At 40.8% G+C, this 13,553-nt stretch overlaps 1 protein-coding gene across 1 annotated transcript; it reads left to right on the forward strand.

Moving 5' to 3' along the window:
• Nucleotides 1–7,084: 7,084 nt before the first annotated feature.
• Nucleotides 7,085–12,288, forward strand: LOC131428531 (GRIP and coiled-coil domain-containing protein 2). Its single transcript, XM_058592532.1, has 5 exons — nt 7,085–7,284; nt 7,389–7,503; nt 7,570–11,768; nt 11,832–11,940; nt 12,005–12,288. The coding sequence occupies exons 1-5, from the start codon at nt 7,258–7,260 to the stop codon at nt 12,049–12,051; spliced, it is 4,497 nt and encodes a 1,498-aa protein (XP_058448515.1). The 5' UTR covers nt 7,085–7,257; the 3' UTR covers nt 12,052–12,288.
• The last annotated feature ends 1,265 nt before the right edge of the window (nt 12,289–13,553 follow it).

Consider the following 13,553-nt stretch of genomic DNA (forward strand, 5'->3'; position numbering starts at 1 on the left):
TTCTAGTTCCGGCTCCAGAGAAACATAAGTTAAAGGCCGAGAGTTGATCAGGTCCTCGGCTTCTGCAATAGTCGTTAGGAGTACTTCATCGGTCAATGACCGACCATCGTCGAATACAGTTAGAGCTGCTTTTACGGAGCGAACAAGTCGCTCCCAAACCCCGCCCATGTGAGGTGCGCTGGGTGGGTTGAAATTCCAGCGTGTCCTGGAATCGGTAAACTCGTTTTCACAATCGGTCCCAATCTGCTGCATGATCTCTTTACTTGCTGCTTGGAAATTCGTACCGTTGTCCGAGTAGAACTCTAGCGGTTTCCCTCTACGGCACACGAAACGCCGTATAGCCATCAGACATGCCTGAGTTGTCAGACTGTGCGCTACCTCAAGATGTACTGCTCTCGTCGTCATACACGTAAATAGACAGATGTATCGTTTTTCAGATCTTCGGCCAACAGTTACTGTCAAAGGCCCGCAATAATCTACGCCGGTATGACTGAATGCCGGAAGATTCGGCGTAACACGCGATTCCGGAAGTGGAGCCATTCTGGGGGTCGACGGTCGACAGTTGTGCACCTTGCACCACACACAGTCCCTTGCGATACGTTTCAGCTCTGCGCGCAGTCCCTGAATGTAGAAACGTTGGCGTATCACGTTTACGGCAGTCTCCGCGTTCCCGTGAGCTACTTGTTGATGATAATAATCAAGCAGCTTATCAGTGACCGGATGCTTCTTCGGTAGAATAATCGGAAACTTTAGTTCGAATGGCAGCGACGATCCTCGTGCTGCTCTACCCTCCATACGTAGCACGTCCTCGGCGTCCAAAAACGGGCTCAAACCGTAAATACTACTGGCCCTTTCCAGTTGGTGATACTGTTCAATCGATAGATGTCGGTTCTTCTTCAACGTCCTGACTTCGTCTTAAAAGCAATCAGCCTGAGCCGACCTCCAAAGATACGCCTCTGCCTTTTGGTACTCTTCGCGCTTCAACGGTACAATCTTCGATCGCGCGCCTTTTTTTACCACTTTCTCGAACACCGCGCTAGTCGGAACCGCTTCTATCGGCAATCCCTTTCTCTTCAGCTTGCAATTCGTGATGAATCTGAAGACACACGCCAGCGTTCGAACTAAAACCCTCCACTTCGAGAACCGCTGCGGCTCCACCATCGATTCAATCGTTCTAACCTCGTGAAATAAGAAACAGGCTCGTACTTTCTACCGTGTGAGCGCCTTTTATCAGAAAACGCTGAGCTGATCCTTTCGCAGAGATGCGGAAATTCACGCACTGTGAATCTTTTTCAAGTCGGGAGACTCCTGCAGTCCATGTCACGCGTAGCGGTTGCGTTGCACCATTAATTCCCAACCGACAGACCAACTCCTTTTCCACCAGAGTGTACGACGAGCCTTCATCCAGGAACGCGATCGTATCTACTGCAAACTTTCCGCAGTACAACGTAACAGGAATCATTCGAAAGATTACGGAAGACTTCGGTTGGCTAGAATGGATGTTGCAGTTTGAACCGGTAGACGATCTCACCGCGTGTAGCAGAGGATTGTGACGATCTTTACATCCTTCGATGTCGCAACGGAAACTAAGCTTACAGTTAGCCGCTCCGTGTTCGTTCAAGCACAGTTGACACAGCTGCCATTTACGGACAGCTTCCCAGCGTTCGACGAGAGACAGTTTTCCAAACTTGTCACAGTTTCTAATTCGGTGATTCAGTCCACCACAGATTCTACACGGTATTCTCTCCTTCACTGATAGACCTGAGTGTCTACTTTCCAATGCGTCGTGTGCATGCAAAAATCCTTCATTTGTTCTGGTCTTCGTTTTGCTCTTTCTAGATCCATATTCCGCAGCTCCGGATGATTCTCCGTATGCCACGATTTCACTTGCGTCTTGTACGATACTCGTAAGAAAATTCGATAACGTTCGCAGTGTAACCACCTTGCTTCTTCTTCTGTACCGCACCCAATCCAGCTGTGTTCCTGCGGGTAGCTTTTCGGTTAGCTCTTGAATGAGCATCGGATTCACCAGATGCGTAGTTAGTCCGGTAGCTTCCAAATGATCGGCAAGTTGTTGGACTACCACTCCGAACCCTATGAAAGTTACCAACCGATCAGCCTTCGGCGGTGCTGTGTTGCGAACCTTCGCTAGCAGCATGTTCAGTAGGCGCTCTGGTCGTCCATACAGCATACGTAGGGTCTCAATGATGTTCGGAACTGATTTCGGCAAAAGCAGTCTGCCTTTCACCGCTTCTAGCGCTTCACCCTTTAGGCACTCTTGAAGTCGCCCCAGGTTTTCGACATTGGAAAAGCCGCACGCCTCCGTCGACGTCTCATAACTGCTGATAAACATCGGCCATTCCTCCAGATTTCCGGAAAACGTAGGTAACTTCCTGGACAAAAACTGCCGAGCGGACAACTGTGCTTTAGTCGGCTCACGATGTTCGCCCCGTTTCGAATGATCAACTTTTCGAGACGATCGTTTTTTCCTTTCATCTTTCTCGGAATTTGCCGAACTCTCTTGTCCGCTTTCGCCACCTTCTTCCTCCTCTTCTGAACTCTCTTGCTCCGATCCGGTACTACGCTCATCTTCTTCGAACGACTCTTCTTTTTCTTCTTCTTCGGCACTTTCTTCGCTTTCCGACTCTTGGACTTTCCCTAGCTTACGCATAACCTTGGCGCTCTTCCTGGGAACTTCTGGATGTCCGGTTGGTGTTTTATTGCTCGCGTTACCAAACATGAAACTGTCCGGCAGAGTATCCGGTCCTTTAACAAATTTTTCGACGAACTTTCCGGTTGCTTTCGGTGTCGAATGTTTGCGGTATGCTCCTCTAAATTCGCTCACGCTAGTTGACGACGGATCCACTTTTCCAGGCTTTTTATTCCCCGACTTTTTCTTCTCGGGCTCTTTTCCTGATGCTGCAGGCTCCGGTTGCGTCTGTTTACGCGTTACCATTTTCGAGCTTCCCGCTCCTTCACCTCCTATTTCATCCTTTTGAACGTCTTTTTCTTTAACTAACTCGTTTTTCCGTTTTAATTGCAACTGTTTCAACTTTCCTTCCATTTCCGTCCGCATTTCGTCCAGCTTTTTCTGATGCGCTTCTTCAGCAGCGATCCTTTTCGTTATCTGTACCTTTTCGAACGCCAATTCCATCTCCCTCTTTTCCTTTTCCAACGTTTGACGCATCTCGAAAAGCTCCTGTTGCATTTCCAAGCGCTTCTGATGCAAAACTTTTTCCTTCTTGAGTGCCTTTTTCTGTTTCTTTTTCTCCTGCTCGAGCTTTTCCAACTCCTCGTTTAGACCGTCCGAACTCGAATCGCCGGTTCCTATACTAACGCACTTTTGACAGCACCACGAAACGTCCTTTATTTCCGCTGTAACACCGGCGCAACCAAAATGATACCATCGCTCACAATGATCACAAAATACCATTTGCGACTCTTCATTGTCCGGACGATTGCAAGCCGCGCAATTATATCCTGACTTTTCAGGGTTTTCTGGGTTTGGATTTGGTCCAACCATTATTAATTTTTAAGTTTGTTCGATTTCGGACCACCCTAAATAACTAAATTTTTACAGTAATTCTATCTAACTTCAGTAATTCTCGCACCTTTTCCACGGTAATTTTTGTCTTTTTACTAGCACAAATCTTTCAATTCAAACTATCCTTCTTTATGCTGTACTTCAGTTTTATTTATCTTGATTCTTATGTACAACATACTCACTGACATCTATGCTCTGCATCCAGGTTGCCATGGTTCTTCACACTCACGGGGTTGCCTCGTTCTGCTATGGTGAATTATGTTGCCGATGGGACGTATGCATCAGCGCGTACATCACGTGTACAATAAATTCAATTGTGAATCGTAGAAACAATACATTGAATCGTTGGAATTGAAAAAAAAATCTTGTCAAGATACAATAAAATGTATTGTAACCCATAGATCTAATTGTAAATCAATTGTCTATGCTGTAAAATCAATGGTTTACTTTTCTACGGGATATCAGTCCTAATTTTCAGCAGGATGAGTGTTGAAGGAAAGTCATAATCGAAAATCGATCATTTCCTTTTGTGCTTTACACAGAACTTGATTCTGGTCCACTTGAATTTTGAACTTTCTGACATGGGGCATTGTTTCAGGTTTTAGTTCCAGATTACAAATTCAGAAATTAAAATTATGGCTCAAGAACTAAATCCTAATTCTGGAACTGGTTTCTTGACTAGATTTTTGAGCTGAAATTAGGTACTTAATTTTTATTATATATTTGAAACCAGATTTCTGATTGAGGATTTCAACTTGAGAATTCTAAAACAGAATATTAATTTTAGATCGGGAATCTAGAACTAAATGTTAGATCTGGACATCTAACCTGAATTTTGAACTGATTTCTGAACCAGAATGTAATTTCTGAACACCGTTTCACAACTTAACTCCTGAATTCAGTTTGAGAATTTAATTCATAAATTCGGTTTCAGAATTTATATCCAGACCTCAGACTCCTTAGTTACTCAAACTTGATGTTTTTCACTGGAAACGATGTTTGGGTAAATAGTAGATTTACTGTGTAATGCTTTATTTGTACATGAGCCAAAAATTTAGTAATTAGCATTCAAATTTTGAGTGAATTTTTTTCACATATTTCAAATTTGCGTAGAATTTCCTGCTTTTCTGAGTATATCGTATATAAATATTAGGTAATTAACACTCAATACCTAAAATGACCCTACTGTGTTTATTTATCATTTCGTTTACAATTGATTTCTAACTTCGAGACATCATATCAAGTGGCGGTCGTTTTGAGTAGTATGTCAATGAAACCTTAACACACATGTCAGTAATGCTCAGGGACCATTCAGACACTTACTTCTCATAAATGACACACTTGAGCACATTCGTTGCCATTCCGAAGTGTAGTATCAGGGTTCAGTGTGTAATATTTGCAAACGAACTCTTATAGCATTTGACAGGGTTCATACCAACAAACAGAAACAAATTGTAAAATATGTAAATAAAATGAATCGATGGCTCTCTTGCCTTCTGGACGTTGAACTAATGTTTTTTAATCCTCGTCGCCATTTTTATGTTTTTTCTTTAAGTCCATCAGAGAAATAAAAATACGTCCATCACGTATTTTTATTTCTCTGATGGACTTAAAGAAAAAACATGAAAATGGCGACGAGGATTAAAAAACATTAGCTCGCGGTGTACAATAATACAAACAGAGTTTCAATTATGGAATCAATGTTCTGTTATTAAATTTTCTATTAAAAAGTAAGGATGTGCCCTAAACTATTCATTAATTAGGAAGGAAAAGTCCTAGAAAAGTATTTACACAATATTATTTTCAAGCAATAACGCCATTTTGTTTGTGTAATTTAAGCAACAGTCAACAACAACTGTGATGACTAATTCTAACAAGCTTCATTATTTGTGTAACTAGAAACTGTGTGATATGACAAGTGTCCGATAGCAGTTCGCAACGAAATGTGATTTCAAAAAAGTGTACAGGCAAAGGCCTCCGGCGAAACGATACAAATGTATCATGACACTTGCAAATAACGAAGCTTGAATCCGTAGCCAATGCTGCCTGTATCTCGGCTGATAGTGAATTTTTGGCAATGGATACAACGAGTGAAAAACAAACATCCGAATCAGTCGTTCATAATCAACTGGAGTTGCACCATTTTGTCATTTATTGACGAATATAGATTTTGAAGAATTCATTATCAATCGCTTAATTTTTTTGTTCATAATTGAAAATTAATTTGGCATGTAATATGCTTTCAAAATATGGCAGTCGAAATTATTGTTACTATATTTATACATTCGAATTATTTGCTCAAAATGTATTATCCACTTATTTTAAAGGGGAAAGGAGTTGTAATATCAGGGTTCAGTGTGTAATATTTGCGAACGAACTCTTATAGCATTTGACAGGGTTCATACCAACATACAAAAACAAATTGTAAAATATGTAAATAAAATGAATCGATGGCTCTCTTGCCTTCTGGACGTTGAACGTGATGAACGTATTTTTATTTCCCTGATGTGCTTGAAGAAAAAACATAAAACGAAGCACAATATGGAGCACTCCTGGACACAATATCTGCGTCGATGGCACAACTAACTATGGCACAGTTTATCATTCCGGTTTTTGCAGACACAAAATCGTTTCTGTTAGACGACTCACCCTAGCAACAGATACAGATAAACAAAAGTACACGATCCCACGAACAAAAGATGGCGCCTGTTGCTACAAATGGTTATCACGACTTTTAGACTGATCTCTCGAATAAAAACGCATTCTAACGTTAAACTCTAATTTAGAGTAAGTAACTCTTATCATAGAAGGTAACTTCTCACACTCAACAACGTTGACGTTAAATTCCACCCACCAAACAGCAGATAAATTTCAAATGTATGACTTTTAGTTTTCAATTCGCTTGACACTTACAGTCGATTTGTCATACAAATGCATATGAACTGATGAAAAAGCTAATATTTTAACAGTTTTATACCTAATTCTCGTATAGAATGCATTTTCATAAGAGGTGCATAAAAATTTGAAATTTCATCATTTATATATAAGATTCTTAAAAATGTGCTAAATATAGTTTATTCAAGTTTACTTATTCATATATGTTATGTGATGTCTAGTTTTCTTTTTCACCAATTTTCAAAACCTTAAAAGAATAGAATAATTTTGATTCCATTAGCTGAAAACGCAAGCATTTTATGAGTCAAAAAAATATAAATAAAAAAAAACTTGAAATGCGCATCATCAAATAACGGTTGACATGTTATAACACTTTCGTCTTATGTTCGAAATATTCGATATCAACATGTCTGCACTTAAGATTAAAATGTGATGATATTTGATTGAGCCATATGACGACACACTTTTTCATGCGTTAAAATTTTTAAGCACAAAGGAAGCGTACTTGAAATGTAATTTGAGAAACAAATTTTAAAAAAAGAGTCGTTTTTTAGCAGTGTACATTCGGTGAGTTTGCCGAACCCTGCTTTGAATGCACTTTGCTATAATACGAAGAAACGTCAATTACGTGCACCGATGCATCTGTACTGGCAAAGTGGATGAAAGTTGGCAAATTTCCTTTTGTTATCAAGTTCACTTTTTTCCGAAATTTCAAGTGATTTGGTTAGCTTTCACTGTCTTCAATGATGTGCTAAGACTATCTTTTTCAATCGTGTTATCGTCTGATTGTGAAATCAACAGAAACCTCATTTAAAAGGATGGAAGAAAAATCGTCAGCAGAACAGGTAAAGTAGTGCAAAAAATTAAACTTCGTGATAAAGTGATGATGTCAACAGCCTTGAATGACGATTTTTAATTTGAATTTTATTTTTTCTCCCCAAAAAACAAGAACAATGGGAAAAAGGTCACTGCTAGCCCTTTCGATAACCTCAGTCGTGAGGATCTGGTGAAAAAGTGTCGTGGTTTGCTTGGTATCGCCCAAAAGGCTAAACAGGCAAAAGATGGTGAGAAAGTGTTTTTTTTATTATTTGTTTTATCACCGTTTCAATGAGTCATTTATTTTCTTAAAGAATGTCACGAAGAGAACAAAAAGCTGAGAGAGCAGTTAGATCAAGCGGAAATGCAAAAGATTGCCGATAAGGAATGTTTAAAGGCAATGCAGGAGATGGTGCATTCGTTGACCGAACACAAATTGCAAACTACCATCCGGGTGGATGAGTTGGAAAAGATCGTTGCCAGTTCCAGACGGGAGCTAGATGGAGCCTCGATGCTACGAGATAAACTGGAGAAAAATTCTGACGAGAACGAAGCACTAAAACGACAGATACAACGATTGACCGATGAAAATGACGAACTCCTGGGCAATCTGACAGCGATGGAGGAACGGCTGAAAACAATCGCTGCTGACAGTCAGAAAATCGAACAGGAGAAGTCCAGTCTAGAAAAAGAACTCTCCAAGGTCACCAACAACGAAACCGTTCCCTCGGAAAAAGAGGAAAAACTAGTTCGCAAGTTGAAATTGTACAAAAATAAAGTGCAGGAGATTTCCGCTAAAATAATGCTGCTGAAATCGGATAGAAAAATTTTGATGAAAACTGTGAAGGAGTACTCGGAACAAGTACCGAAGTGGCAGAAAGAATTGCTAAATGCATCCAATGTGCTATTTGCCCAAACACAGGCTATGGAGAAGGAAACTGTCGGTCTGCAGGAACAGTGCACCAGTTATTGCAAACAGATTGAAGAGCTTTCCCAGCAAAACGAAGTGATGGTTGGAGAAAGAAATGATTTGATGCAAAAAATTGCTACCTTAACGGACCGATGCTCTCGGGCAGATCAAATCAAGGCTGCTGATAATGGCAAACATTTGGAAGATGTGAAATCTTTAGAATTTCAGGTTTCGGATTTGGCAGAAAGCCTTAAGCTGGAGCAAGCTAAAAATAGTGAAATACTGCAAAATAATAGGGAAACGGTTGACGAACAAAAGCAACAAATTGAAAAATTATCAAGTGGAATAATTGAATGCAACACGAAACTGGAAAGAATGGAGTCTGAAAAAACTGATTTGCTTCGGCAGTTGGCTAGCAAAGAAGCGGAGTTACAAAAAGAACTTCACACTAATGAACAACTACTAGCCAAAATAGACCAATTGACTGGTGACTCTAATTCGGATGTGGTAGAGAAACGTTTAAAAGAACTCGAACAGATCAAAATCAATTTGGAGCTTGTGAATGCAAAACTTTCCCAGGAAATTCAAGAGCTTCCAAGTAGTAGTGCCTTTGAAGAGATCCAGGAACGTTGCAAAAGTCAGCTTCAAGAAATGGAAGCTACGAAAGCTCAAATCTCCGACTATGAGCAAAAGTTTTCGCAAGAATGTCAAGGGCACGAAGAAAGCAAAGCTTGTTTGACAGCTATTCAAAAAGAATTCTCTGATCTTCAACTACGATATCAAACACAGAATGGTGAGCTCGAAGACAGGCAAAATCTTTTGATACAACTGGAACAAAAGCTACAGTCAGCAGAGGCAAGTATTGATCTACTGAAACAAAACTCGGCCAATGACCTCGAAGGACGTCTGATTGACCTCCAAAATCAATTGAGTACTAAAACGGAAGCTTTAAATGCAAAGAGTCTACAACACAATGAGTTGGAGAAAAAGATTGCCGAACTAGAAGCGACGACGGCAGATCTTCATGGCGAGTTAGATAAAGTGCAGTTTGCAACCGCAACACTTCAAGAAAATATTTCCGAACATGAAACGAAACTTGAAGAGAGCCTAACCCAAAAGGAAAAGCTGGAAGCAAAAATCCTAGAATCCAATATGGCCTTTGAAACCCTCCGAAGTAGTTACGATGTTTTGGCTAACGAAAACAAACATCTAAAGGTGAGCCACGAACAACTCTGCCACGAAAGTTTGGTTGACCGCGAAGAACTAGGCACCGTTCGATCAAAGTATGAACTGGTCAAGATGGAAAACAGTGAACTATTGTCGGAACTCAAAGAAATCAATGAAATTCTGAAAGAACGTGGCGGAGTTATCTCGTTACAGTTGTCGAAAATTTCCGAACTGGAGTCCCAAAAAACTGCTCTGCAGCAAAAACTGAACGAGCTGAACAGCCCGGAAGTTGAGCAGCTCCGGGTGCGTCTTCAGGAACTGGAAAGCGCTGTAGCCGAAAAGGAAGCGGAAATAAACACCTACCGCGACCGAGATCGAAATTTTGACACTCAAAGTGACGTCATGTCCACCTCGACAATTTCGCGAGCAGAGGAATGTGCTCGACTGCGCGAGATTGACGATAGCTTCGAGGAAAAGTACAACAAACTGCGTTCGTTGGCCGTAAAGTTGAAGAAAAAAGTCGCTGAACAGACGGTACTGCTGCAAAAGTACGAGAAGGAGAAGGAACCGGTTTCGTTGGGGAAGAATTTGCAGTCGCTTCAAGCGGAGTACGATAAACTGTTGGACGAACTGGAAGCGGAACGGAAGAATAAAGACCAGTCAGAGTTGGAACTGGCAGTACTTAGAGAACAGCTGGAAAAGCAACGACAGGAGATTGAAACACTGAACCAGGTCCGCACGGAAGTCGATAACAGCAAGAAGGACAAATCCTCCCTGGAGTCGACGATTCGGGAGTATCGAGAACAGCTGCAAAGTTTGAAACGCGAGAAGGAAGCTTTCAACTTAGCGAAAAAAGACATCGACGTCGAAAATCAAAAACTGAAAACCGCATTGAAAGCAAAAGAAAAGCAACTGAGTGACGAATTGGAAGCACAGAAAGACCTGAAAGCGGAGGTTGAACGATCCCGGTTGGCGGTCAAAAAGGCGAATGTACTGAGTCTGGAAATGGAAGCCTACGAGAAATCTTCGTCCGAGCTGAACAAAAAGTTGGAATCGAAAAAAGTGCAGGTCAGTGAGCTGGAAGGAACCATCGAAACCCAAGAGGGAACGATCAAAAGCCTGAAAAGTCAGATCGGATTGTTGGAGCAAAGTTTAACCTCCGAACGATCGCACGCGCAAGAATTGAAAAAGAACGTTGATTTGCAGCAGGAAAAACTGCGAATGAGTGAACATCAACGTGGCGAAACAAACGTCGAGTTGGCTCAACTAAAGCTTGAATACGAGCAAATCAAACTGGAGCTTGAATCCAATCGATCCGAACTGGCGGACGCAGTGAACGAAAAAGAAAAAGCTAACAGTATGTTGGAAATCGAAAAAAGTAAACTGCTGAAGCAAGTGTACAGCGTAGAAAGTGAATCGGCAGAACTGAAATGTCGTCTCAAGGAGAAGGAACAGGAAGTTGAAGATGTGAAAACCGAATTCACCAGTTACAAAATTCGCGCACAAAGTGTTCTGAAGCAAAACCAAAATAAAGACAGCGGTAAAGAGCGGGAACTAGAAGAGGAAGTGCAAAATCTTCAGAAAACATTAGAACTCGAACAGAACAAACTGAAACAGATCACACAACAACTGACGGATCTGAGCAGAAGCAACGAAGAGCTGAAGGAAGATAAAACTCGACTTCAGAGTCGGTGCAAAGAGCTTCGCGAACTGCTGGAAGAATCTCGTCTACAGAACGAGTCCCTGCTGGATGAGAATCGTAATAACAATCTTGCCCATCAGGAAGCGTTGCGAACGCAACGGATACAAACGGAAACCTTGGTCAATTGCTACAAGAAACAGGTTGAGGATGCGCAGGAAAAGTACTCCAAAGACATGGAAAATCTTCGCTTGCAGCTCGGTAAATCTGCTCGGGAAACCACCGAAACCCCGAGCGGCGATTCTCGGAACAATAATTCCATCGTCCAACGAGGCCAGCACATTTCGGACGAACAGAAAATTAGTCTACTCTTGATGGAACGCGAAGAAGGTGAAGGTTCGGAAAGCACCAGCAGCAGCACAGCGCTCCAACGGAATCGCAAAGTTTCCAACTCTAGTCAAAATAATAATCGCCTCCGTTCGAACCGGGACCTGATACCGCTAGATGAACTGCTGAATTCCTCTTTCGACGATGCTTCCGTGTTTGATACTGCGGAGGATTCCGGAGCGCGGTCGATTTCGCCGACCGCAGAGCTACAGCAAACTAAAGAGAAACTATCCAAGCAGGAAAGTCGTGTGCGACATCTGACGGCACTGCTGGCGGAAGCCGAACAGGATCTGGCCAAGCTTACGCAGCTCAACGAGCTGCTGAAGGAGGAGGTTCGTCGCCAGGAGAGATCCATCGAACGCGAAAAACATGTACATAATTCCGAATATCTGAAGAATGTGATATTCAAGGTTTGTTACGGATCAAATCGTGATATTTTATTAAATTAAATCCATTTTTAACTTTATTTGCAGTTTTTAACCCTAAACAGCGGTGATGAAAAGTCTCATCTAGTTCCTGTGTTGAACACAATACTTAAACTGAGCCCAGAGGAAACCCAAAAGCTGAACAATGTTGCGAAAGGTAATCTATTCGTTGATTGTCGTTTTTATTTTTAAGCGAAATCAAATGTTTTTTGAACTTCCAGGTGCCGAAAGTGGAGGACGTGGTTGGACGGGCATTCTGTGGAATTAGAGGTTTATTCGTAATAGTTCACCAGTACTGTTTTGGATTCCACTTATTCTAGAAATAAGTATTATATTTTATCTTTCGTGCTATTCGATATGTAAGTACAATAAATTTTATTGAATTTAGTACCTTTATAGGGGTTGTACTGAGCGTAGTGTGATTGAGGTTAGTGCATTTTGTTTACTGATAGCGAGCAACGAGTAGATTAACCTGTTGATAAATAAATTGGCGTGTCATCATAAATATTGTTTGTGTATTTATATATTGAAAACATCTCCCAAAACCCATAACTAATTAACCCAAAACCCATAACTAAAAAACCTGTTTTAATCCACGTAGTGGCATAATGATGTCTTTTTCATATTACTTATATTCCCAAAAATTTCACTGGAAGATTCTGTCTAGAATTTTCTTTTCAATTAAATTTTGATTAAAAAACATTAAAATTAACATAACATTTTCAATTTATAAACAGATATTTCAAGTTAATATAGATTTAAATGTGGCAATCCTACTAACACGCTATACAAAATTGAATAAAGCACGCTGTGTGCTATGCAGTGTAGTTTTCTTCTTCCGTACCAGAACGTACCGATGCGTGCCGGTTTTGCATCACTTTGTATGACAGTTTGAAAGTTTTGATACTCATCGCCCAATAATTTCGGAACCGGAAGACGAAACTGGGTGAAATTCCACAATATCTGAGAGCTTTAGTTTGAATCATGATTTGTAAAAATCGGTTTAACCGTTGCTGAGAAATCGAAGTGAAAATTTTGGAGCCTTTCTTCACTATTACCGGAAACCGGGGTCTAGGGATTTATATACCCACTAACCAACAAGGTCAGAAAACACACACTTTTTGCCTTTCTCTATATAAAGGTATCATAATTGCTGGAAAAACCGACTTTTGAACCTCGGAGACCCTTAGTGTTATATACCATTCGGCTCAGTTCGACGAGATCGGAAAATGTCTGTGTGTGCACTTTTCGAAGATATTTATACGCGCTCAATTTTCTCAAAGATGGCTGAACCGATTTTAACAAACTTATGCTAGTTTGTAAGCAACTGTCGGGTCAAGTTCGAAGATCAAATGGCTGTGACTTTTGGTTCCGGAGATGTGATGGTAACCGATAAAACACGTTGTTTTTTATCGCTCTATAATGTATACCTTATGATCAAAAAAGAACCGGAATTTTCATTTTAAAATTTCCGCGCTAGTCCAATCGGTAAACTTTTATTCTCTCAACGTTGGCTACACTTTTATACACATTCTGTCAAATTTTGACGCATTTCGTACGATTAGTTTTTGTTTGGCGTCTATACAAAGAAATTGAAAAATTTTCGTGTGGCGATTTTTATAATGCTACCCAGCGGTTAAGGTTAAGGTAATCATTATTCTACCATAACCGCTTTTGCCGAGCTAACAATGCAAAAATGCTGCTGACATATTCGACAATTATTGACAGTTAACAAATTTGGTATTGTCGAAATTCTCAGTAATTATTATT

The sequence above is a fragment of the Malaya genurostris genome, chromosome 2 (assembly GCF_030247185.1).
Source record: "Malaya genurostris strain Urasoe2022 chromosome 2, Malgen_1.1, whole genome shotgun sequence".
In the NCBI taxonomy this organism is placed as follows: Eukaryota; Metazoa; Arthropoda; class Insecta; order Diptera; family Culicidae; genus Malaya; species Malaya genurostris.

Excerpts from the sequence above, each read along its gene's own strand:
- LOC131428531 (XM_058592532.1), top strand. The coding sequence starts at position 7,258 with ATGGAAGAAAAATCGTCAGCAGAACAG. Across the intron at positions 7,504-7,569 it reads GGCTAAACAGGCAAAAGATG|AATGTCACGAAGAGAACAAA; the intron begins GTGAGAAAGTGT and ends ATTTTCTTAAAG. Across the intron at positions 11,769-11,831 it reads TGAAGAATGTGATATTCAAG|TTTTTAACCCTAAACAGCGG; the intron begins GTTTGTTACGGA and ends CTTTATTTGCAG.